The 26,467-nt window shown below is 32.6% G+C and overlaps 1 protein-coding gene across 1 annotated transcript; it reads right to left on the bottom strand.

Moving 5' to 3' along the window:
- On the bottom strand, positions 1-24,887 carry LOC132731078 (influenza virus NS1A-binding protein homolog; the record flags this gene model as incomplete). The annotated part of the gene is given in 11 exon segments (XM_060717189.1): positions 1-946; positions 1,752-1,925; positions 2,626-2,751; positions 4,141-4,386; positions 4,738-4,826; positions 5,821-5,968; positions 8,753-8,894; positions 10,432-10,551; positions 16,087-16,205; positions 21,203-21,331; positions 24,765-24,887. Coding segments are annotated over 11 exon segments (1,883 nt in total), but the record flags the coding sequence as incomplete, so codon positions are not given.
- Positions 24,888-26,467: the final 1,580 nt, after the last annotated feature.

Genomic DNA, 26,467 nt, shown 5'->3' with positions numbered 1-26,467 from the left:
AACTCAGATATTGGACAATGAGTGATCCAAATAGCTCACCTTTAAGCACTGTGTGCTCAGGTGAGCTTAAAAAAAGCAAGACTATTATTAAAACATAAAAGTTTTGAAAACAGTTTTTTTTTCCCAACCTTAGTGACACCATAAAACTGATGTATGTAGAAATACATGGCTCAATGACATTCCAATATGAACAGCGTATGTTTATTTTATACAATCATTTTATCAAAAATTGCATGCAGAGAAAATTGAAACATAGCCTTAGCCTATAATAAATTCCCAGTTATTATAAGGGTTCATGTATACTGTAATACATATAGATAATAATATTTCCACATATCAATGCATTCTTTACATGAAAAAAAAAATTATGAGTGACCCCCTTTTCTAATCTTAAGGAGTGCACAGATTATGAATCACAAAAAAATGGATAATGAACATTAACATGAAAGTACAATAAGCTGAAAATCTGAAAACCTTGGCTATGATTTTGTTTTAATATCGGACATTGTATCTTGGTTCAAGTCCCCGTTAACTTCCGAGCCATGTTTCTTCCCCTTTTCTCCTGAGATCACTGCTTCGGTCACGTTGCTATTCACGTCGCCCGCTTCCATGAACATGCCGCCATTTTGGGAACCGTCGTCGCTACAACTACCATTTGTACCGTTTTGATTATGGATACCATCTGTTCCATTTTCCTCACAACCAGGCATGTCCATACGCCAATATTCGCTTTTACGCAGATCGAGAAATTCCATTGAATTCAAGAACTTTTTGCCATTGAAACCTCCTGTGGCGAAGAGCTTATCCCCAAGAACAGCAACTCCGCAATTTGCACGATGGGTGACGAGCGTTGGTCCCAGTGTCCATGTATGGGTCTCGGGATCGTATATTTCAGTAGAATTCAAGGCTGATGTACCATCGTTGCCACCAACAACATACATTTTCCCTGTAAAATATAACAGAAAAATATTACAATAAAATAACATCATCTGATTAATCAAACAGAAGAGAAAATATTCAAGATCTTAGCAAAAGTCTTGAGCTGCATACATATTCAGGGCAGGTGCAGTGCTAAAGAAGTGGCACTACAAAGTCAGTGGCTCGATCATTAGAAACTGCATCTAAACCCACTAAAATATGTAAGAGACTTCAAACGAACCTTACATCTACAAACGTTAAAGAACTATTTGTTACTTCTGGAACCATGTACATTTTACTTTCCTCAGAGAAATCTATTTAGTATTTTCAAGTTAACCGCCTATGCTTATTGGCGGTGACAACTATAAAAGGCCCAGGTATATTTCTACTGGCGACCCATTTTTTCTTTTTTTCAAGTGGCAACTGTAACAAGCCAGTGTATATTTCCGGAAGCCACTACATTCATGTCTAACAATTATATTTTTATTCAGGTTTAAACTTCAAGGTAAACTCTTAGACAAGAAAACAGGAATTTTAATAATAAACCTGATGACCATTTTACTAACAAACTTGGGATTAAGATTTAAACAAGATTAAACCTAAGCATAAAATTACTATTATACTTACAAAAACTTACGTTAGTAAAACAGGCCCCTTGACAAAGGGCAAAGTCATATTTACAGACTATTTCTTACATAGTATTCAGATATTGTTCCACAAACAATGCTTGTTTTAAATTACATCATGATATCTACATAGAATATTATCATTATGCCTCACCAAAACAATTCTAGAATATATTTAAACCAAAATTCTATGACAAGCAGGCATACCTTTATGAACGTCAACACCAGCCCCTCGTCTAGCAATGTTCAGATGCGACGTTATAGACCACTCATTCGTCTGCGGGTCATATACCTCCACTTCATTCAGACATTTCCAACCGTTTGTGCCACCGACAGCATATATCTTGTTTCTGAATACAGTCACAGCAACCTGGAATCTCGCTGAAAATGATACAAATGACAGTAAGCTAAACAGTGCCTTTTGAAATTGTTTGTGTACCTAAAAATATCAGCCTAAAGCTTTTTGTTTTGTTTTTTGTGTCGTTTGCAGCAATGGCCAAAAGTTGTAAACCAAAACCTTAATGTTTAATTATAATAGTTAGAGTGAGGCAGTAATTATTCTGAACGGAATCGAATTTCAGAGTCCACGATACAATTGATTTCAATTTGGTCTAATTCATTGGAATAATGAATGAATAAATAGAGGATATTGAATGAGTGTAAGTTTAATACTGAATTTATTAAACTTATTGAATAAAATTATATTATGCAAGCCTCTGGCAAGCATAATATTACTTAATTCAACGAGTACAATAAATTTGGTTATGAACTTACATGAATTTAATATTCTTTTTATCACATACCAAAAATAAATACCGTTTGAAGTGAAAAAGAACCATTTTTCATTTGCGCGCCTATAGTATAACACTAACATTTAGTGCGTCCTAACGCTATGTTTGTATAACACAAATGACGTCACGTCAAAATATATGCACAGCCGTGCAATACCATTTTTACGGAGTCCCAAAAGTGGCACAGGTATTTATCATATTTCCTTATCTAACAAATAGTTTGGATTTCAGTTAACTTTACTTCTGATATTGAAAACATTTTCTCTCTTTTATCAGAAACAAAAACTTACGTATTCTCATAGAAGAAATTGCCTTCCACTCCTTTGTTTCTAGGTCAAGAACCTCGCAGACTGACACGGTTGATTGACCAATACAGCCGCCAAGAACATACAACTTCCCTTGAAGAACAGTGATACCTGAGTGGAAAAAAATATCACATTTTACTACAATAAAACAAAAATTTTAGCAAGCCAGAATTCCTAAATAGCTTCCAAGGTGAAGGAAGATCTCAGAAGACACTTGATGCAGTACAGTAGACAAAAGAAGGTATTCAATAAATTCAAGTTATTGTATTTCTAGTTTACAACCCCATTAAACAATTTTTTTTTATTTTTTTTGGGGGGGGGGGGGGGGGTCATATCTCGGCTGTCAAGGCATCTTGCCTGCTTTCCTGGATAAATATGGATCAGAAACTATCAATTTCTCTGTAAATGACCAACTACTTATCCCACATGATTTCTGAATCATCAGTGAAAGACAAATGACTTTAAGACTCAATGTCCAAATAAATTTTCACAGAGGAATTTCGCCTTAACTAAGGATTGAACCAGTGACCCCTGGATTTAAGGCACACGAGTAGAACCACCAACCTTCCATTAGCTAGCTTGATACCTTTCTACCCAAAGTTTAAATCAAAACAACAGCACTAACGGACAAGTAATTCTAAGTTAGCAAACTAACTATAGCCATTTGGCCATGCAGACACCACCCCTTATTCATGAAAAATAACTTACCTTTACTACGTTCAATTTCATGTAAATTCATTCAGAAGTGAAAACTGAAAGTCTGTTTGATTGGGTTTTACGTCAGATCGACACGGTATAGGTCATATGGCGACTTTCTAGCTATAGTGATAGAGGAAGACCTCAGGTGCCCTTCCATGCATTATTTCAGGCACAAGAGGGTACCTGAGTAGAACCACCGATGTTCAGCAAGGTAGCTGGATAGCTTCCTCACATGAAGAATTCAGTCTCTATAGAGTTTTGGACCCACAGCAGTGAGGGGCAAGTGGTTTGAAGTCAACGACCTTAACCACTCGGCCACAGACGCCCCCATTATTGAAAGTTATCATTATGCAAAAAGACTAATTTTAGAATCAATTATACTTTCAAATAAAATAATCATAAATCTAGGTAAAATATTTTTCATATGTACATGTCATTTACATGTGTATTGTAATAATCATATATATCTAATGGAAACAGAGAAACTAAACTGTCATGGGGCATGCCTTTAACGTGATATACCCATCACAAGTATGAGACAACTCTGTGTTTTTCTTCTCATCCCGCTGGCCACAAAGTTCCTTTGGAATTAACCGGCCCCGTAAAATTTTCAGATTTCCTGGAATGTCTGATTTGTGACTTTTTCGGGCCATGTTCAGTGATTACAACAGAAACCCTTGACAATTACATACTTTAAATACTTCAGTAATGAAATACCGAGGCTCCCAACTTTTAAAACTTGTAATTGATAAGTTTGTAAACCGTAATGTCTGGTCCTCTGAAGATTTTAAATCAGAATACCTGGAGAGGCTTTCCCTCTTGGTGACTCAGCAACGACCGTCCATTTGTTTTCTCTCGGATCGTAACATTCTACCGTTTTCATATCATGGTTCCCGTTAGATCCGCCACATGCATAGATCTTCCCCTCGTAAAGAGCAATACTGAATCGCCCTCGGGCAGACTTCATTTCCCCTAGCAGTGACCACATGTTAGTATCAAAGTCGTACACCTCAGAAGACTTCAAGCATTCCCCTCTATCGTATCCCCCTAGAAGTAGAAAAATGATCTCTTAAAACTAATCAGTGCTAAAAATAGTAATCCGTTTATTTCATACTGTCATTCAACAGATAAATTCGACATGAAGTGATCAGAGAAATGTCTAAAATTAATTCAAAAATGCTTTTAAGGGAACTGGTAGCCTAGTGGTTAAGGTGTCTGCTTCTCAACCCAGGGATCATGGGTTTGAGCCCTAATCGGGTCACGACTATGTTTCTTCATATGACACCAGTACTGGTTGGTTCCAGGAAGCGGACTCAAAAGTGATTTATATAAGTTACAAGAACTTGTTTCGCAATCAAGCTTAAATAAATATGTTCAAACCAATACAAAAAGGCTTACCACAAGCAAACAGTTTTCCATCGAGAGCTTTCAGACCAAATGCACATCTGTTGGTAGACATACCCTTCAAAGATTCCTGATCGTCATCCCTGTAAAATGAAAAACAACATTTAGAGGACATATATACCAGTTATCTTTTTAGAAACATCTTTTTATCAAAAGCGAAAACATGGGAAAACTCTAAGATATGAATACACTAAATTTAGCTGGCAAACCTGGTTCTTATGAAATATCTGAGTTACGAACAAACAATAATACAAACCCTTATCCTATTATGTCCATGAATCAATGAATTGTGTTACTTTAGAAACCTTAGAGTGACAATAATTTGATTAGTATTTCGGAGCGTTGTAATATCGCCGTATGTTAAGTTTCCACTACGGCCTCATTGAACGTTAATGGCGAGAACAAAATATACATTATATTCTGTCTGGAGGTGACAAATTAATTGTACACAAAGCATTCTCTGTTGAACCGGATAAAACTTATTTAACTTTAACATTTGCATGACTGCACATTTTGAAAAATGTTTGACCAGAATCGATAACAGATATGCCTCGATAATACGATAGTTGTTTAGAGTATATATAACTATGTAAGCCGGGTCATCAACGCAGTCCAGCACATATCAACGCTATGTGCTGTCAGGTTGGAGCATTCTTATACTGAAATCCCTTGTGCTCATAATGAACTGTTCCAAACTGTTTGTTTGTTTGGTTTTACCACACACCAACACAGTATAGGTCATTTGGCGCCAAAACAGGAAAAATGATTTTAGCTAACCTCAGGTGTTACAAACATCAATGCAACACTAGGGGTCAAAACCACCTCATCTGCTGGAGTTAAGAGAGGCATAAACTTCAGTTATTCGATCCCAGTTAGGCACATCTTACGATCACGCAGGTATAAATTGTGGCTGCAATTATTATGCCTTAACCTTTAAAGGCAACTCCTCAGCTACAAGGGGCTAAAATAGGACTGGCCAATTACAAAAATATAATGAGATAAAAGTATCGAAAAATATGAATGAAAAATTTACAAGAAAAGAAAAAAATTGAAACGACAGTTATAAAGATCACCCACTTATCAAACAAACTGTTACTGCTGTTACTGTTGTGCACCGGAGAACCGGGTTCTTCATTTCCACTGCCGGTTGATACGGCAGGCCGGTAATGTACCGATATAGTCACCAGATTACCATTCATCATCGCTATAGCCATGTATGATCGATCTGTAAAAAAGATTTTTAACAACTTGTAAACATACCGGATTTACTCGCTTATAAGACATAGAAACACCATTGTCATCAAAGCGAAGAAAAAAATACTGTCGGGAATTACTGTTGTCTGTATCAATTTTTTTTTCTAAATATTCAGCCATGTGGTGGGAGGCGGGTTGGTTAATTAAATTTCTAAATAATTTTTTTTTTGCATAACCTATTGAAGTGTTGATGTAACTTAACATGAATTTTCAAATGTTTTTGTTTTATAAAGGAACATTGATAAAATAAAATTGATTACAACTGTATGGTTGAAAACAAAATACATTGTGTATTGATTAATTTAAATTATTAATCTTAGATACTTGAAAGTAAAAATCTGACCAGTTAAAGTGGATTGGTCTACAATGAGGACAGTTTCCTTAAAGTTACATTTAATAAATTTCATAAAAACAGAAAAAGTGATATTTCATAAATAAATTGGGTTTTATATCTACTACAGATCTTATTTTGGTGTCCAGACAACCAAAATGAGTTTTATAAGCATAAAAAATGGACAACCTCATTGTGGCGAAATCGGAAGTACAATATCTCTTTGCATGAGAAACTCCGCCTTCAGATCATCCGTACATCAATATTAAATCAACAAACATGACTGTATAAGTAGCAGTCCTAATTTAACGGTATATTTCCGCATTGTAACGGATGTTTTCATACAAATTTAATCTTTTTTTTATGAGATGATTACTTTTAACTGAACCTCAGGCCTAGTGCACCGTGAAGTTAAACGGTTAAAATGTGTTTGCACAAGAAAATATCATATTTGTTGTGTTCCGGATAGCAGCTATAACACTGTGACGTAGCGCATACACAAGCTGATTATAATTTTCATTTGCATGTTAAAATTCGTATACGAACTTTAGTGTTACCGTGGGGTTTTCCGTTTAAAATCCTAATTTATGAACACAATTTGTTGAGATTTACAACAAGACTGTTAAAAAGGTTAATGAATCTGTAGAAAGCTTGGTTTTTAGGCCAACGGCAAAAATATTTTTACATATTTATTTAATGTAGCTTTAAGTATTTCAAATGTTGATTAAAACAATTGAAATGTTTCATTTGGATATTCTTATTAAAATATTATTGAGGAAAACAATACTGATAAAGTTCTGAGAGATTCAGTATGAACATTTATATGATGAATAATATTATTTTGATCTAGAACATTTTATTATCTACTATATAAGTATATATAATATTGGATCATGTATCTCAAACTTGCCAAAATCCATATAAAAATTCTTCCGTGGTTTGTTGATATACCTGATTTTTTTTTTTTTAATGCGTTTATTTAAGGTCGCCGCCGGAAAGCCCATATAGGCGACCGTGCACTCAAGTCGGGCCATCCAAGAGCGTCCCGCCGAGATTTTTTCGTCGATTTTTTCCAGCTTTATTTGTGGAGGAAGACCCCAGGTGCCCCTTCGGGCATTTTTTCAGGCACGAGCGGGCACCTGGGTAGAACCACCGACCTTCCGTAAGCCAGCTGGATGGCTTCCTCACATGAAAGATTTCGACCCGAGTGAGGATCGAACCTACAGCGGTGAGGGACCAGTGATCTCAAGTCAGCGACCTTAACCACTCGGCCACGGAGGCCCCTAAGATATACCTGATACAAAATACTAATTTTATATATGTATATAATTATTCTTCTAAAACAATTTCCAAACATCCAGGAATATGTACTGCAAATGTTTATTCACATTATAAGTAGTCATTAAAATATATGCATTCATTTCTTACTGAAAAATTTGGCTTGGACTTTATCGAAAATGGATTTCTAATTACCTCCCTTTATTTACATGAAATGCAAATTCGGTAATATTTTTACGTTTGGGATATCTTTTATTCTTTTTTGAACTTACGATATTGATAAATCTTCATTTGAGCATCAGATTTATGATATAAAACAATAAAAAAATTTGAGTTACAGGATCTTTAACCCTTTCCCCCATGAGCATATTGTGAAAAATGGCCATTTTCACTGAAAAGCCTCCTCTTACAAGTTCAAACTGCTATGAAACTATGAAAAATGCTTTCAATACTAATCAAACTTGGCACAAATGTTGACTGACCATTGCCTTTGTAACGACATGCTCAGTCTTAAATTTCCTGTTACCATGGCAACGAGGGGACATCTCAAAATTGCCAAAAAATCACTTTTTGCCTCGATTTTTTCCATCAAAATTTACTTCAAAATGCTGCAACTTCTCAAAGGAATGAGATAGAGTCAAAGGTTTTTCAGCGTTGGTTACACGTTACCTTATGATCAACCTGGGTCATTTTAAGCCTCTCACAAGTCCAAAAATTTTCTTGGCGATGAGGGGGACTCCGCCCCCCCTTCAAACCCCCCAAACAGAAGGGGGGCACATCCCCCTTCTGGCAACCCCCTGATGTATTATTTGGATGGGGACGGCGCCGAAAAAATGGTCACTTTTTTTAACAACATTTCTCAAACGAAAAACAGTGTTTGGGTCTAAATAGGACATTTTTTTCACTGTTGAGGCCTCAAAAAAGGGGGGGGGGGGCAAAAAGCCGTCGAAACACGCTTATATAAGGGAAAGGTTAAGTAAACAAGCCCACCAATAAGATCTTTGGATTCTTTAATGAGAGGGAGCTACCCAGCTAGTATAAGCTAATTGGTGGTTCTACACAGGTGCCTGCTTGTGCCTGAAACCTTAATTACCAAAAGCTCCATTGGTTTCCTTTGAAAAAGCCGAGCTAATAAAATAAAAATACCTTTAGTTTTATAAGATGCAACGATGGACCATTCCTGTTCGTGCACAGGGTGCTTTGGCTCGATATTAAACTTCATATAATTTGGTGTACCGGTAGCTTCGGGTGATACATTTGCTACTTCTTTCTGACCAACCCTTCCACTCTGAAATACAGAAAATTTCGAGGATTTAAATACACTTACTTATATAAAAAGAATGTAGGGCAAAACCCCACCAGTTAAAACCCCACCACTCAAAATTTTATAGAGTGGACAAAACCCCACCACTAAATTTTATAGAGTGGACAAAACCCCACCACATCAGTTTAATAGAGTGGACAAAACTTTCTTGTAAACATGTTAAATAACAAACAATTGTGCATCATCAGAAACTCAAAATAATGTGTGAACAACTCATCAATAAGGAGAAAACTGTACCTGAGTTTCTTCCGGCTATCGGCCACGGTATCTGCTTAAACTAAGTATAATGAAGGAAATAGACTCAACTGAATAAACTAGAAATGTGCTATACAAAATGTGTTATTTTTAATCATTAATTGATAAAATGTGCTATATTCTTGATTAATAGTAGTAGTATAAATAAATTGAAGAAATGAATTTGAAGAAACTAATAATAATGGATAATTCAAGGTGTGTACAGTTTGTAACACCTTTTTTGAATATTGCACATGCAAGATGTACATGCATTGTTAATAAAATTGTTCATTCTTATATTACAAAAATGTAATATTGAAATTAAAAAATAAGATGTGAAAAAAATGTGTATATTATATATATATTTTAATTCATTCAAAATCTGCCCAATAATTGGTAAGTGTCGGGTTTTGTCCAGTGGTGGGTTTTGTCCACTCTGTTTAAAATTAGTGGTGGGGTTTTGTCCACTCTATAAAATTTAGTGGTGGGGTTTTGTCCACTCTATAAAATTTTGAGTGGTGGGGTTTTAACTGGTGGGGTTTTGTCCGTCTTCCATATAAAAATATATACAACAAAATATTATAATGTTTTAATCAAATCAACCATAACATTCATATTGCATATGGAGTCCAAACAAAAAACCATTTCAGTGTTAACACTGCACCTGCTTTCAGGCCCATACTGGGCTTCTTCCAAATTTAGAGAAAAAACACTTTATTCAATTACATTCCTTATTTATACAAGTCTTTTTCTTATGTAAAGTTACTGTCACATATTTGTTTGTTTTTTTGGTTGATTCCAAACATTTTTGGTATATTTTTGAGGTTGAACCACCTTACAGGCTATCCTGGATAACCAACCCGTAATAATTATCAATTACTCTGTGAGTGACCGACTATTTATACCATAATTGTGCCGCGTCACGACAAAACCAACATAATGGGTTTGCGACCAGCATGGATCCAGACCAGCCTGTGCAACCAGGATCCATGCTGTTCACTTACCAACCCTACTACAAGTAAAGAAACTAATAGCCAACAGCATGGATCCTGATCAGACTGTGCAGATGCGCAGGCTGGTCTGGATCCATGCTAGTCGCAAACGCACTATGTTGGTTTTGTCATGACGTGGCTCATATAATCTCTGAATCATAATTATAATCCCTGAATCACCAGCCAAGAAAGACAAATGATTATCCGACTCAAAAGTCTGAGATCAATTGTCACTGTGGAATTTTGTCTTGCCCGAGGCGACCTGTGCGGCTTACCTGTTTACGTCTGGTCATTTTCTTGTAGTCTTGTACCACTTCATTGTCCTGAATGACCTCATCGTCTACCTCATCACAGTCTGTGAGAGTGTTGTCAGAATTCAAGTATAGTACGATCAACTGTTAGTAAAAAAATAAGAACAAAAAATTATTTAAAATGTCATAAATGCTTTTTTTCTGCTTGTTCACACTGCAGACATTTACACATTTATGTGATAAAACAAAGAGGGACAAATGCCTGCACTTAAAAATTTCTCGGGGATGTCTGCACTTCCAAATTAGCCAAAAAAGGGGGGCATTTTTTCCGGAAACGGACAAAAGCCCTCCCATCAAAAAATGACAAGGCGGACAAAAGCCCTCCCGTGAAAATGACAGGGCGGACAAAAGCCCTCCCGTGAAAATAACAGGGCGGACAAAAGCCCTCCCATGAAAATGACTGGGCGGACAAAAGCCCTCCCGTGAAATTAACAAGGCGGACAAAAGCCCTCCCGTGAAATTAACAAGGCGGACAAAAGCCCTCCCATAACAAAAATAAATATGTATGTTGAATACCTGTGTTTTTTTCAATGCACTCAACATATTAAAATTGTTACATATATTTATTGTTATTTTCAATTGGCCTAAGTATGTGTATGAGCTAGAACCACCTTTTACTCTAAACATACCTTCCTGAAATGTTTAATGAGGTAACTTTTTACACGACTGTCGTTAAAATCAAAGTCACTTTGAAAAGTAATTGATTCATTACAAGGCACATTATTAATGTCTTTAACTTTAAAGTTAGATAACTTTAACTTCTTTTCATCATTTTTACTCTATTAATCTTAACTTCACATAGGAGTAAACCTTCATAAATCTACGTGAAATAAATATGCACCCTACAGACTTTAGCACTAATTATTCAGATGCCTCTCAGGAATGTGCTCAAGCTCATACAAACACAGTAAATGCCAATGGAAAACAAAAATATTCATGATTACAATTTTAATATGTTGAGTGCATTGAAAAGAAAATATAAACTATTCAACGTACATATTATATGTATTTGCTGCGGGAGCGCTTTTGTCCGCCCTATTATTTTCATGGGAGGGCTTTTGTCTGCCCTGTCATTTTTAAGGGAGGGCTTTTGTCCGCCCTGTCATTTTCACGGGAGGGCTTTTGTCCGCCTTGTCATTTTAACAGGAGGGCTTTTGTCCGCCATTTCACTTTCTGACGGGAGGGCTTTTGTCCTACACTCCATTTTTTCATGTCCAGGCAGCATTTGTCCATGGGGCAATGTTTGTTTTCTTTAAAATCAAAGTAGGAAAAATATCACCTTGGATTATAATTATATAACTTGGGATATGCTATGTACCCAAACAAAAGTCTCCATTAAAAGACGGTCAGGTGATTTATAAGAAAATGTGGAGACTGAATCACCATATCAAAATATGCAACACCTTATATAATTTATACTTTCTTCTTTTTTAAATCAGACTATGTGGATTTTTCTTATAACTTTTTTTAATTATTTTGTTTTACTTTTTCTAAAGTCTCATTTATTTCATTATTTTAATTTGGGCCTTTTTCAATATACATTTCATTTTTTTACTTATTCCCTTTTTTTTAATATATATTTTTACTGAAGTTTTTTTTTTAATCGTCATTTTAAAATTACATCTGCAATATATTTCAAAAATAAACATTTTTTTTAAACAAAATTTTGTGATGATTACAAATAACACCTTTCTTAACAATAAGCTGGCTATAATTTCCTTTATATAATTAAAACCATATTCTTAACCATTATAAGGCCTGGTTTCTGCTAAAATATATTTGATTAAGTTTAACACCATATTGTAAGAAAGTAATAGAGTATACTTAAGTACTGTACTTATAATTTTGACACTATTTGCTGATCCCTTAATGATGTTTACATTACTTACTTACAACCACTTGATAACTAGGAGATACATATGTCCCACAAGAATTATACTGCATAAATCTTCAAACATTATTACTTATATCATTTATGTAATTATTGATTCAAATATAATAAACAGTAAATATTTCAGTAGTCAGTGGTTGGGGTACATGAGATCCTTCACCAATTAAGCTCAAAAATGCCTATACACATTGTTATGTTACATAAAATCCCACCAAAATAACCTTGTAAACATTTTGTTTTATTTTTAATATAAATTTTGAGATTTATTTATTTTACAACTTTTCTCTTTCTTTTTTTCCCTGGCACATTTACTTAGTATTTTAAAGAATATATACTTATTAAAATTGAATTCACATTTTTATTTGAATATTTCCCATACACTTAAGAAATTAAAATTTTTATTTATTTCATTTATTCATTTTTATTTTATTTAATTGTCATATTATATGGCCTTTTTGTATAGATATCAATACAAAAACACAGCCTTGTAAAAGGGTTAATTTTGAAGAACTGATCTCCATGAAATTAAAAAGATACAAATTTTGAGCTCAAGAGTCGGGGCATTTGTCCTAACACTCAACAGAAAGCACATGTAGGTATGTAAGTAAATTGGCCACATATGGTAGTCAAATATTCAACAAATGCTGTACAGATGCTGAGCAGGAAATTGAATCTGAATGATGTAAAACTTTTGGAGGGTAGGGGAGTCCATGATCAAGATATCAGATTGTGATAAAAATATTTTAATGTAGATGTGTACAACAGCTTACTAAGGACAAAGAAAACACATGGTCATATGTGCATGCATTACTTTTTTTTTTCCTTTTAGATTTGAATCAAGTTAACACTTTCTCTAGGTAACTTATTCTCATTCTTTTATACTGATAAGCTAAAAGGCTTTTGCTTCAGGAATTCAACCTGCCCAATTATCATTTCCACCAAATGGTGACATGAAAATAAATTATCACCAAAAAAAAAAAAAATAATAATAATTTTCTTACACTCCTTTTAATAAGGTGCATATAAATTAAAAGTTTGTTATTTCATAATCATGTAATATTTTATTTCAAAATCTGATTTTTTTCTTCTTCTAAGTTCTAATTTTTTTTATTTAAACAAAGTATTCAGACTTGTGAAATTATAAAAGAAATAAACATTTAAATATACATTCATGCAAATTATTATAATTCATTTAACTGTTTTGGTAATTCTTGAATAAAAATGTAATAAGAATAATTAAACTGTATAATTATAAAACTTCAACAGGTTCAATTCTTTTTATCTTCCTATATTTTCTATTCTGTACCCTTTTAACAATTTGTTTTATTATTTTGTTTTGGTACTTTTTAAATTTCAACAGGAACATTTTTATTATTTTCATACATTTTTGTTTTCAGACATCTTTTAGTTTTATAATTATTAATAATTATCATTATATTGTAGCCTTTAAATCTTCATATACAATTAAAATAAAACTTAGTTCAATATTAAATAACAAAAAACATTTATATGAATAAAACTATTAAATACTGATTTAATATACATAATACATCTAAAATAAAGCTTAATTCAATATTGAACAATCAAACACTTTATATGAAAACAAAAAAATTAAAATATTGATATTTGGGATAAATTAATTATTATTAATTCAAATAAATTTATATTTGTTATATATTATCATTTTTTTTTTTTTTTTTGGCAATTTTCCTTTTATTTTTAGATACCTTCTTTCAACTTTAAGTAATAATAATAATAATAATGTTTTTCTAATAGAGGACATACTTCCTCAATAAAACCCCCATAAACTTGCAAATTGGCCACCTACAGTGTTAGACCTAATCCAGAAAAGGGTCCCCTAATGTGTCACACAGATCCTGCAAATACCCCCCTGTATAATCCACTTTCCACACCCTCCCTCTAATCTTGTGTCCCCAACCAGGGGCTAATTAACGAGGTGTCATAAAAATAAACATCCTGTTTCCCAATATGCAACTTGTCAATATGACCCCTAGTATATTTGCATAAATGGGATGAAACCTTTAATCTCATTGGCTGAGTGAAATTGGAATTTGAAAAATACTCTATTTTCATTGGATGTGACAGAGCTGTGTTATAGAAATATTTCAATCTGATTGGCTAATTAGTAAATGTAGCAGAAGTAAAGATTCTGAGTCTGAAATGGATAAAAAGAGAACAAAAATCTGATTTCCTCACAAACATCTAGCAACCTACATTTGGAACATTAGGAATTACACACAAAATGGAATAAGAATTTTAATGACTTATTAAAATAGGAAGGAAATTTTATGGATTAAGAGGAGAAGTTGTCTTAGGGTCCACACTTGCATGCTTTCCATTGGATATCAGAAATGGAATGTTTGCAAGTATGCTCCCTGGGATAACACTGTTCATCAGCATCCAGTTGGATTTTACATCAAAAGAAGTAACATACACAAGAAACTAAATGTTTCGTCCACACTTCTACGCTATTCCATGTTTTATCCTTGGTCATGGAATGTGTTGAAGTATGCTCGAAATATTTGGAACACATCTTTCACATGGATTTAATAACTTCAGTATTGTTTAAACATGACTTATATTTTCAGGATATGCTGAGGATCGAAGGATTTCATTCATCTTGGGGAACACACTTGCATGCTTTCCATTTGATATCTAACCAATGGAATGTCTGCATGTGTGCTCTCTTAGATGATAACATGCAACATTATCGAGGGACGTTACATCGAAGAGAAATCCGGTTTAGTTATGTCCACACTTCTACGCTATTCCATGTTTCTAAATCTGTCATGGAATGTGTGGAAGTATGCTCATAATAACTGGGAGACAACCAACATCTTTTTTGTATTTGCATAAAATTACTTTTAATAAAATCATTCTGCATGAATTTACTTTATCATATTGCACTTTTATATATTGTTCTACGTTAATTTACTTTGTCACATTGCACTTTTATTGTATTGTTCTACATAATATTTTTCAATATTGCACTTTTATTATATTACATAAATTTACTATTTCATATTGCACTTTTAATATATTGTTCTAAATAAATTTTCTATTTTATATTGCACTTTTATTGTATTGTTCTACATAAATTTACTTTATCATATTGCAGATAAATAAAACAAACAAAAGTCACACCCTTCATCTATTTCCCTTAATGCCCAGCTTAAACATTAAATGTTTTGATTACTTACACAAATACAGCATTTGATAGGCAAATATGCTAAGAATGTCCAATGCCCATTTAATTAATTTTTTACCATTTTTAGCATGTATCTCTCACTTTAAAGGAATACACACTCCATATGTGCTTAGGAGCATTTTCTAGAAAAAAAAAATTTTAAGCAGATCTCACAAGTATTTGAATTTAAAAGCACTGATTTTTTTATTATCCTTCATATTTTGTTTGGGCAGTTCTCACATAGACAAAATTTGAATTTAAAACACTGATAATTTTTTTATCACACAAATTGAATTTAAAAAACACTGATCATTTTTTATCCTTTATTTTTTAGAGAAATAGTTCTATTTCAATAAACACCTTGGTTAATCAAGACTTTGTTTTATCTATTGCTCTAGTTGACTTTTAGTCAGCTATGAACTGAAAACAATTGTGCAATATGAACCTATATCCTGAAAAATGTATAAAATAGAGAACATCCCCATTAACAAATTGATGTATCATATATAAGATTACTTACATCTTCAGTCAGAGGCTCTATTTTGTTTTTACATGAGGGAAATTTCTCCTTTAACCAACTCAGAACCTTTGGTAATATTTCCTCGTTACTGGCTCGGTTCACCTGGTGCTCATCTGGTGCTGTAATGAAATAGATATTTCTATGAGAATTGTCAGTCAGTTTGACTTGTCCGTTGCTGTAATGTTATAGATATTTTTAAATTAAAAAGTCAAGGTGTGTGTATTTTCTTAATGAGGCGCCATCTGTCCTTTCAGGCAGTGTGCATACCCCTGTTTATAATAATCTCCTGTAGCTATACAGGAGTAACTGAAGTCTCAATTTATTTATTATATCCTTAAAGATATAATTTGTTCAAAATTTGATATCAGAAAATACTGATATTGCTACACAGTCACTTTGTGAATATAAAATAAACATATATGGCTTCACAAAAGTAAAACATACACTGGGAAATGTATACTACTGTTAAGTATAAGTATGTATCCTAAGCTTAATGTTAAGTATGAGTATGTATCCTGAGTGTACAGACCCCCAACTGTTCAATACTGTCTTGCCTATGATCTATATTATCATACTTATAAATGTTGAATGGGATTATATCTATTCTATTTTATTGCGCCAAGTACTAGTCACATTATACAATAGCTAAAACGATTCCTCAATTGATATTTTATTTTTATGTCATAGCCTATAAAAAATTTATAATTATGATGATTTATAATGTTACTGACTTAATCCCCCTTTACAAAAAACATCTCTGTATAATAATGATTACCTCCCTTTCCAGTATGATTTTAATCAATTATTTGATTTCTTTCCTAAGATAGAGAAAAGTGGCTAGCCATAACAGCCTGCATTTCCAATCAGAACTATACCATTGCCCTCAAATTTTATATTGAACACTCCAAAATTACAAATGAACTGTTCAAGCAGACGGACGAGTCCATTTTCAGTGATTTCAGGGGTATTTATATGTATCACCACAGAAGAAATGTATTCAAATCTATTATTTTACATAACTCTTTTTTTTCCCAATTTTTAAATATCCCTATATGCACCAGATGTGGTGAATTCATAACAATCATATAGAATACATGTATATAATGTATGACTCACTTTGTTATGACAATGTATCATTGATTCATTATGTCAGCAAATCTTTAACCTATACACCACTAAAGATTTAACATGGACTTGACCTTCTTTAAATTTGGAATAGTCCAATGAACATTTTAGGTGTTACTTATTGTCATACTTAGCAACCATATTGTTTGACGTTGGGCAAGTTTGCATGAATACGCAAGACTGGCCTGATTTTAAACTGGTTGCACCGGCCTTTTTAATTATCCCAGATAATTGTAATAAATGTAAATTAAATGGGTAATTGTATTATTTTCCACAAGATGAAACTAGCTTTTATAGCTCTCTGTTTCTACCTCTATGCCAGGGCGCGTCAGAAGTACAGTACTGAAGGGGGCACATTACATCTTCCCTCACCACATAAAACTTGGATTTGCTTGAACAGAAATATTGGATAGACTCTTCCAAATCCTTTGCAGGCTTTCAAGTGGCCAATAATAAAAAAGTAGGGATAAAAGTAGGAAATTTTTTGTAAAAAAGTAGGGAAAAGTAGGGATCTTCAGAGCCTAAAAGTAGGGAAAGTAGGACTCTACTCACCATTTTTCCAAAGTTTGATGCAAAAACAAATACAGACCCTTATCAACTAAAAAATCCATGGCATTTTCTTCATTTAGGAAACCAGTCACCAGTGTCTCAATAGGGATTCCACAACAGGGATGAATCTGGACATGAACCTGGAATTGGTATTTTTTTATATTTTAGATCAAATTCCAAATAATAAAAGAAAACTATAAACAATGAACATGTCAGAACACAGACTATTAGCAACATTAAACATTAAGTAAGCATGTTTTTTGTACACAGACTAGAAACAGGAAATGTGGTAAAACCTTGTTTAAGATTAGCATGGTTGTTACAAAATACAAACAAGAACAAGAGCTGTCGGTAGGACAGCACGCTCGACTATTCTAAGTGCTTGATAGTAAAAGAGCCTTGATTATGTTAAATTTTCTAAGTTCACAAAAGGGCTAATTTTTTTTTGTTATAAAATTCATGTTATAGGCCTTAGAGAGAGTCTAATTATACAGTATTGGCTTGACTATTCGGAAGGTAATGTCACGAGGGTGTTTTATTGAGTATAATAATACTAATTACCTATGAATACATAAATTGACAGAAAGGTACAAAGGCTTGTTATTAAGATGTTTTATCAAGTAAATAACTGCTTTATTATTATGAATGCATAAAATTGTCCCAAAAAAGGCACCAAACCCTTCTGTAGTTATTGAGATAAAACAGCTGACAATGCAAAAACTTTACCATGAATTTCTAAGTTGAAAAAAGGGGTCGAGAAAAATCAGCCTCAATGCAAGATAGAATTATGGATCTTTGTCAGTGACCTACAATTATGACCCTTAATGTGAAGTTTTAATAAATATCTTTAATAGTTATTGAGATATGTAAAAACTTGCATGTAAACATTAACCAAGAGACTAAGTAGAAAAGGGGATATGAATCAGCCTTAATGAAAGATAGAGTTATGGAACTTGGTCAGTGACATACAATTATGACCCTCCAATTATGACCCTAAGTGCATGTGTAAAGTTTCAAGTAGAATATATTTGAAGACCTTTAACCTTTAACCAAAATTTCTAAGTTTCAAAGGGGCAAATAATTCTGCAAATATTGCAGCCAGAGTTATGCAATTTGCAAACTGATGTACATTGTTACTATAAAAAAGTATTTTAAATTTCAATTGAATATCTCAAGCAATAATTGAGATATTTGACTTTACAAAAAAAGCTTTAACCAAAATTTCTAAGTTAAAAAAGGGCATAATTTCTGTCAATATTGTAGGCAGAGTTATTCAACTTGTCAATATGATGTAGCTTGTTACTATTAAAATAAGTATTGTAAGTTTCAATTGAATATCTCAAGTAATAATTGAGATATTTGACTTTACAAAAACTTTAACCAAAATTTCTAAGTTAAAAAGGGGCATAATTCTGTCAATATTGTAGGCAGAGTTATTCAACTTGTCAATATGATGTAGCTTTGTTACTATAAATAAGTATTGTAAGTTTCATTGAATATCTCAAGTAATAATTGAGATATTTGACTTTACAAAAAAACTTTTAACCAAAATTTCTAAGTCAAAAAAGGGGCATAATTCTGTCAAATATTGTAGGCAGAGTTATCCAACTTGTCAATCTGATGTAGCTTTGTTACTATAAATAAGTATTGTAAGTTTCAATTGAATATCTCAAGTAATAATTGAGATATTTGACTTTACAAAAAACTTTAACCAACGCAGACGCCGACGCGGACGCTGGACGCCGACGTGACTACAATAGCTCTTCATATTCTTCGAATAGTCAAGCTAAAAAATGTTATGTGCAAAAAACATAGTTTTAGATAGCATAATATATGAAACACAGACTAGAACAAGGATAGGTGTTAAAACATGATTTTTTAACTAGCATTTATAACACACTAGAAAATGAAAAGGAGTAAATGTAAAAAAAAAGCAAAAATTTACTAGCATTCCTAGTTGTGCATGGAGTTTACCTAGGCATGCAAAATAGATACTTATGTAACAATCAAAAGTAAATTTTAAGATTATATACACAAGCACTTAGTATGCAAATTTAGTACATGCAAAACTGACACAAATCAAAGCAAGGTTTACAGTTCATAATGTATTTAATTTAGCCACTGTATTCAGAGTTAGAAGTCTTTTTTTACACCCAGAAATGGGTTCATGTCCATTTTTTCATCTTTTGCATTAAACCATGCATTGTTAAATTTTGTGTTGTTCATTGTGGCATTGAAAGTTTTATACATTAATGGGCCTGAAATAATAAATAGTGACGGTAAAATGGAATTTAAAAAGAAACTTAATGACACTTGCGAGAAATGTAAGTAGGTCTCAGATAATTCCAAGGTAGAGATGAGTATTTATTGCCCATATTATATATTTAAAGATAGAGAGCCAAAAAAACCTGTTAAGTAAACTTTGGAGTGCAACAACAATTCTCTCACACAACTTTAATGATTACAATTACTAAATAATTGGCATACTGAAAGCCTAAACACACAGTTAGTTATTCTTAAATTATTCTGTTATAAAAATTCTATAGTCCCCCACCATATTAAAAGCTATTCAAATTCTATCTAATGAAAGCATATGTATTTTTCAGAAAACACTTCCTAACATTTTTCCCAGTATCTTTCATTCAATGAAAATTCAGGACAAAATGATCACAGTGAGCAACTTGCCTATATGCCAAACATTGACAAAATCTATATATGCTCAAAGATGTTGGCAAGTATTGTCCCTCAGTATCATTGGGAAACAATTGAGAAGCTAGTCTGTGTACAAAACATATTATAATTTTGAAATGAAACATAAAAAATAATTGACCATTAAGTAATATTTCTATAGAAGCAAACTCACCTAAAGATGCTGATTCTTCCATGTCAGCTACAACCAACCTCATCATGGAACCCCTCTTGCACCACTGATGACCTACTTCCATCAACTTTTTTCTACAATTAAACTAGCATCTGATTCTTATTAAATTTGAGATAAAGATTATATCAAAATCAATCTACTACTTATACTGGATTTTTTTATCAATTATCGAGCTTTTTTTAAAAAAAAGTAGGGATAGTAGGGCATTTCAAGAAAAAAGTAGGGAAAAGTAGGGGTCAAACAAAAAAAGTAGGGAAAAGTAGGAAAAGTAGGGCCCGCTTGAAAGCCTGCCTTTGTTACCAGTATACAGCCTGGCTGACTCAATTTTTGTATTTTATTTTGAAATCCCTTCAATAGGAAATAGACTGTTGCAAATTATTTGCAGGGCCAACCGTAACACAAATTCAGCAGTTAATTGATTAAAGCTGGAAAGTCATCTTGTGAAATTAACAGTGTATGCCTATTATAGTATTAATAAACTGACAAAATTCACCATCTATTTTTGTGATTTTTGTGATTTTATTGCTCACATTATAAAATGGTCCAAAACAAAAATCTTACCAACTATCTCCAAGGAAATCCTGCTCAGCCCGTAGAACTTTTTACTGTTAGTAACCTCCCTTATATTACATGCTATATACTGATCCACCTGTTCCCGAAACTCCGGGTCAACAACAAACATACGGATTCCTGAAAACAGAAATCATTACTCCAAATAACACACAAGTTTAACATTTTGACTACACTATGTTAACAGATGAAGATATTGTTTACTTTAAAAGAGAATGTGTTTCTATCAAATATCACTGATATAAAAGTTTTACAAATTATAAAGAAATAACCAATTATTTTAATATAAGGATTGCCAACTATAGTCTGAGGCTGACTGGTTATGGGCCTTTACAGTGCAGTCGAACCTGGCTCTATACTGTTGGTAGCTCCATTTTTTTTTCATTTTGATAATGAAATCCCTTTCATATTGAATACTCTTCCAAATTTAGAGCCAGATAAGTCCATTATACAAATAAATTCAGAATGTTCAATTAAGGATTATGAGACAATTTGTAATATTTGTAAAGTTTTGTCAGTTTAAAAACCTTGAACCATGGCTCAAAATCAGACAAAACTCTCAAATAACACAAAACCACAGAGCAATAGGTTTATGCAGAACCATTGACAGTCAATCTTTCTAAACAGTTGTGTCTCATGTAATTCAAATATTTCAACAAAATGCATTAAATAAGCATCATATATTATTATAATACATACCCCGGTACATGTACTCTTAATTACATTAAAAAGCAATATTTACAATAGCAAAACATTTATTCAAACAGTATGTACATGTTGGAAAAAGTTTTATAAATTATCATTTGTTGAACAAAAGAATAAATTTCAAGAATACATGTATACAGAATATTTTTCAATTTGACAAAAGTAAATATCGTCAGCAATGAAACAGAAATCTACGATTTCCTGTCCACAGCAGTTTTATTTCACATATTATATTTTCATCAACTCAGATGAAAAATTTCGTTTTTTTTTTTAAAAGAACCACATGTTACTTAACAAATCAAATATACAACTCAAACAAAATGACAGTAAAATTACAATTACTTTCCTTTTCAGGAAGGCAGGTGAAATAAACAGAAATATGAAACAGGCTTTATTTCGATTTTTTTTTTTTTTTTTTTTTTTTTTTAAATTTTAAAAATAAAACAAACATTTTCTTCATTAGTACAATAAAGGCAGTCACAAAGTTTCCTTCCAATATTTAAATAAAAACCTGTTGGCGAAGGTGAAATCCCCGAAACGAGGGCATAATCTGTAAATAAAGAAATCATCGTCGAATATCCCCAGTTGCTATGGCAACATAAAAATGGCATTTGTTCTTTTAAATTGACAATTTTGAATTGAATTTTAATGCAACATTGAATGTAATGCATCACAAGGTTTAAACGGTGTTTTCAAAGTATCAAAATAATAGTGATTTATAAAAGCTGTAAATTTTACAGTCAAATATTCCCAAGTACTGTAACTTTAGGTAAATTTATATATATATATCCATATGTTTTATAAATGCATGTCAGTAAATAGCGATGCAATTTGAATAGAAATGACAGCAATTTTAAACAGCTACTTAGTCTGTGTAAGTTGGTGCATTCGTTGGCTGTGAGAACTCAGACAAGTTTGTATACATAAATTATATTCTCTTTCAAGTTTATACATAAACACTTTAAAAACCTTGTGAACACTTCTTAACCTGTCCTTCCATTTCAACTGTAAGTTTTCATTAATGATTAACAAAATTTAACAATTATACAAATACTGATATATATTCAATGTAGGAAATTAAAGTACCGGGTTGTTTAATTTAGCACAATGCTTTTTTCACTTTTCAGGAAATTAGGGCAGGAGACGGTTATAGAGACGATTATATTGAATTCTGAAGTTGAAAAACAAGAAATATTTTTAGTCAGGCCAAACTGTCAATTAAAAGTTAAATTGTTATAGCATTACTAACTGCATAAAAATGTTCATCCTTTTTTACTGATAAAGGTGGATTTTTTGTCAAAAGTTGGGGGAAAATTATAATTTTTGGACAGGAATGGGGCCAAATTTTTGCCTAAATGGCACTGTGAAAATACAATAAAGGGCAAATTTTGCTTTGAATTAAAATTTCTTACTGGCTTGTTGATTAAAAAAAATCCAAATATTAAGTATCAAATATAGAAAAAGAAAAACATAAAAGTCCAGCAAAATACTGAAAGCCTCATGTCACAAGTTTTTTTTTTTCATGTATATGTACATGTACACAACTTTTAGTCAAATGGAAGGAGCTTGGTTAAAAAAATAGTTTACTCAAAGACCTTAGTATTGAATATTATATTTGACACAATTCATATTTGTATAAATCACTTACCTTTAAGAAGAATGGTATGAATCATGCACTCTACACATGCTGATGTGTTTTTTTTGTAAAAGCATCATGATGCTATATATAGAACTGACCAAACAACATTTATTACGTTTAGTAAATCAGCCAATCATTGTCAAACATTACCTTTAAATACCGTAACAAAAACTGTGACCATCGACCAGGGGTTTGCTACTTTGACCGAACCGATGCCCTTAATTTCTAAATTACGTAAAAAGTGGAAAAAAAGGTCAAATTTAAGTCTATTGAGCTACTATAGAAATGCTATAGACACATTCAGTTAGTACAAAGTCCAATATTGAATTTGAAATATTCTTCTATATTAAACCCTTAACCTAAAGGCAGCAAATGGTTCTACCCATGCGACCAATCACATTGTTCCCTCTGATCATGATATCCACACTTTTTCTCGATCTGTCCGTACATTTTTTGAAATTTCCCCTAAAACTGATGAATGGTTTGGTCTAAACTGAAAGATGGGCGAGTCCAATTCAGATATTAAGCGTGGAATGGGTTAACTCGACTACAAACCTATTCTACCAGGGTGTTTTGTTAGCAGACGTCGATGATCTTTTTCTCATTGATTAATTCTAATTGTAAAGGTTTTTTTAAAGTACTAAAACAAAGGAATCAATAAAATAGAAAAGCTACTTACCATAGCCAAAATTAAGCACACGTAAAAGGGGGCAACGTGGATAAAAACTTGAATCTTTGAACATGCAAATCTAAAATGCACTTGTGCTTGGTATATTTATAAAAACCTAATCAAACTGAGTTTGCAATTAAGTCATTTCATATAAAAAGCAATGAGCATGGGCACAAGTGATCGACAGACTTCATTCAAAATAAAATATTTTTAAATACATTTCAAAAACTAATTTCTCGCAAATCAAAGTGGTGGAAAAATTTTTCTTTTTTAGTTTTTTTTCTATTTTTCAAAGTTATATCTGTTTAAATATGAAAGACTTGTAAAAAGCAACTGGACCTTTTCTTACCCATTTTATCTATTTTTAAGCTGATTTGCATATTCATCATCCCACACCATCACATGACCAAACTGCAACCAATGAGAATGCTTCTGGGACTCCTTCAGTGACTGCCTGTAAACCCTGTAGCTAGGAGGTTCAAAGGTCAAATATAAAAGGAAGGTTAACTCTGTTGGAAAAACAGAGGATGATGGGATACCTAGACAATTGTCAGGGTCGAGACAAGAGGTCAAGTACTGCGCACACGCCCTTGTTGCTGAATGTATACGAAGATCTTGGGACAATCTGTAAACTGCCTTCACTTGGTCATCTGGAACTGTCAATCTGAAATATTAAGAAATGGTCAATAAAGCCAAATGGAAAATACTCAGTTAGAAAGCTTTTCCAGTAACATCTTACTATAAGACAGACAGTAAGGTCACCCCCATTTGAATATATGGACATAATTATGCATACTACATTTCCAGCAATAACCATTTCAAGTCCCAGTCAACGAGCAACCTTCACCTTTGACCAATAAAATTAGCATTGGGTACTTCTCTTTACAACAGAAAATTTGAACATTTACATAAACTGTCTGTCATTGGCCATTACTGAGGGGAACAGCACTCTCTGTATAACAGAACAGTTAGAACTTATGATTATATTGTCAAGGTTACAGTGACCTTGACCTTTGAATATATGAAATAAATTGATGGACTGATATTTTTATATATCTCTACTGCAACAGAATAAATAATTTAAGACTGTTTTTGTTTGTTTGTTTTTTTTACACCATTTTTAACACACTTTTGGTCATACCACCGGATAACTAACCAGTAATTATCTCTGCAAGTAGCCGACTACAATTCCTATATGATTACTACATCATCAGTTACAGACAAATGCCTATAGACTCAATATATAAGATAAAATGACAGGAGAAATTTCGCTTTGACCAACATTATTTCAGACACACTATGTCTTCTAATGAACTATCTATTGGTAAATAACACTTCCTTATCAGAGCTTTACGCTTTAATGACCTTTAGAGAAAAATAACACTCTATTTCTAAATAATATGATAGACAGACAGCATTTTCTTTTGGAAATGCGAAATCATGCAGTTATAAAATAATATCGGTGACTTTGATACACGCTGCCTGACCTCTCTTTGACATAGCTGAAACAACATTGCTAAATCTTTAACCGCTGAAATGATAAAATCCATTTTTAGGCTTAATGACCTTGACCTTTACCCTTGGATTTTTTTAATAACATCAACATTCATATTTAAGTAATAAAATCTTTGTTTAGGCACAATGACCGTGACCTTATCCCATGTATTTTTTTTTTAATACTATCAAAGTGTAGCAGTCCATATAAGGTAACAACATACCAAATATTGTGTGACTATTTTATCGTCACCATGAGAAACCCATACAAGCTGCTCCAATCAGAGTATTGTTAGTTATTTTACTTTTTGAAGCATACAAAAAAATTATTGTACATAGTTCCCGACTTTTTACCATATTTACCTCCCTTGGCAAAAGTGGCAGCCATTTTGGGGGTTAATATTATATATATAGTTTAATTGACAAAATATAAAAACATCAACATTAACAGCTGATTTTGGTAAATTGCCAAATTCTTTTATGGAAAATATTATTATAGGACCAATATGTAAAAGATTTTATCAGTTTCTGTAAAGATGATTGTGAATTATGCGAGACTTTTATCAGGTCTTAATCTTATTGGGAATGACTCTGAAGATGGTGACCATGGGAGGTAATAATTGCTATCTGAAAAGCATCTATCAGGGCAGTACAATCTACTTTAACCATCTGTAACCTTGACCTTGATATGCTATTAATATATTGGTCAACATGTATTGATCAGTTAATAAACGCATTATAAGAATGG

This window comes from Ruditapes philippinarum, unplaced genomic scaffold (assembly GCF_026571515.1).
Source record: "Ruditapes philippinarum isolate M1 unplaced genomic scaffold, ASM2657151v2 ctg1060_1_1_1_1, whole genome shotgun sequence".
Taxonomy (NCBI): Eukaryota; Metazoa; Mollusca; class Bivalvia; order Venerida; family Veneridae; genus Ruditapes; species Ruditapes philippinarum.
The sequence above is the reverse complement of the archived record's forward strand: the minus strand, read 5'-3'. Positions and strand labels throughout refer to the sequence as shown.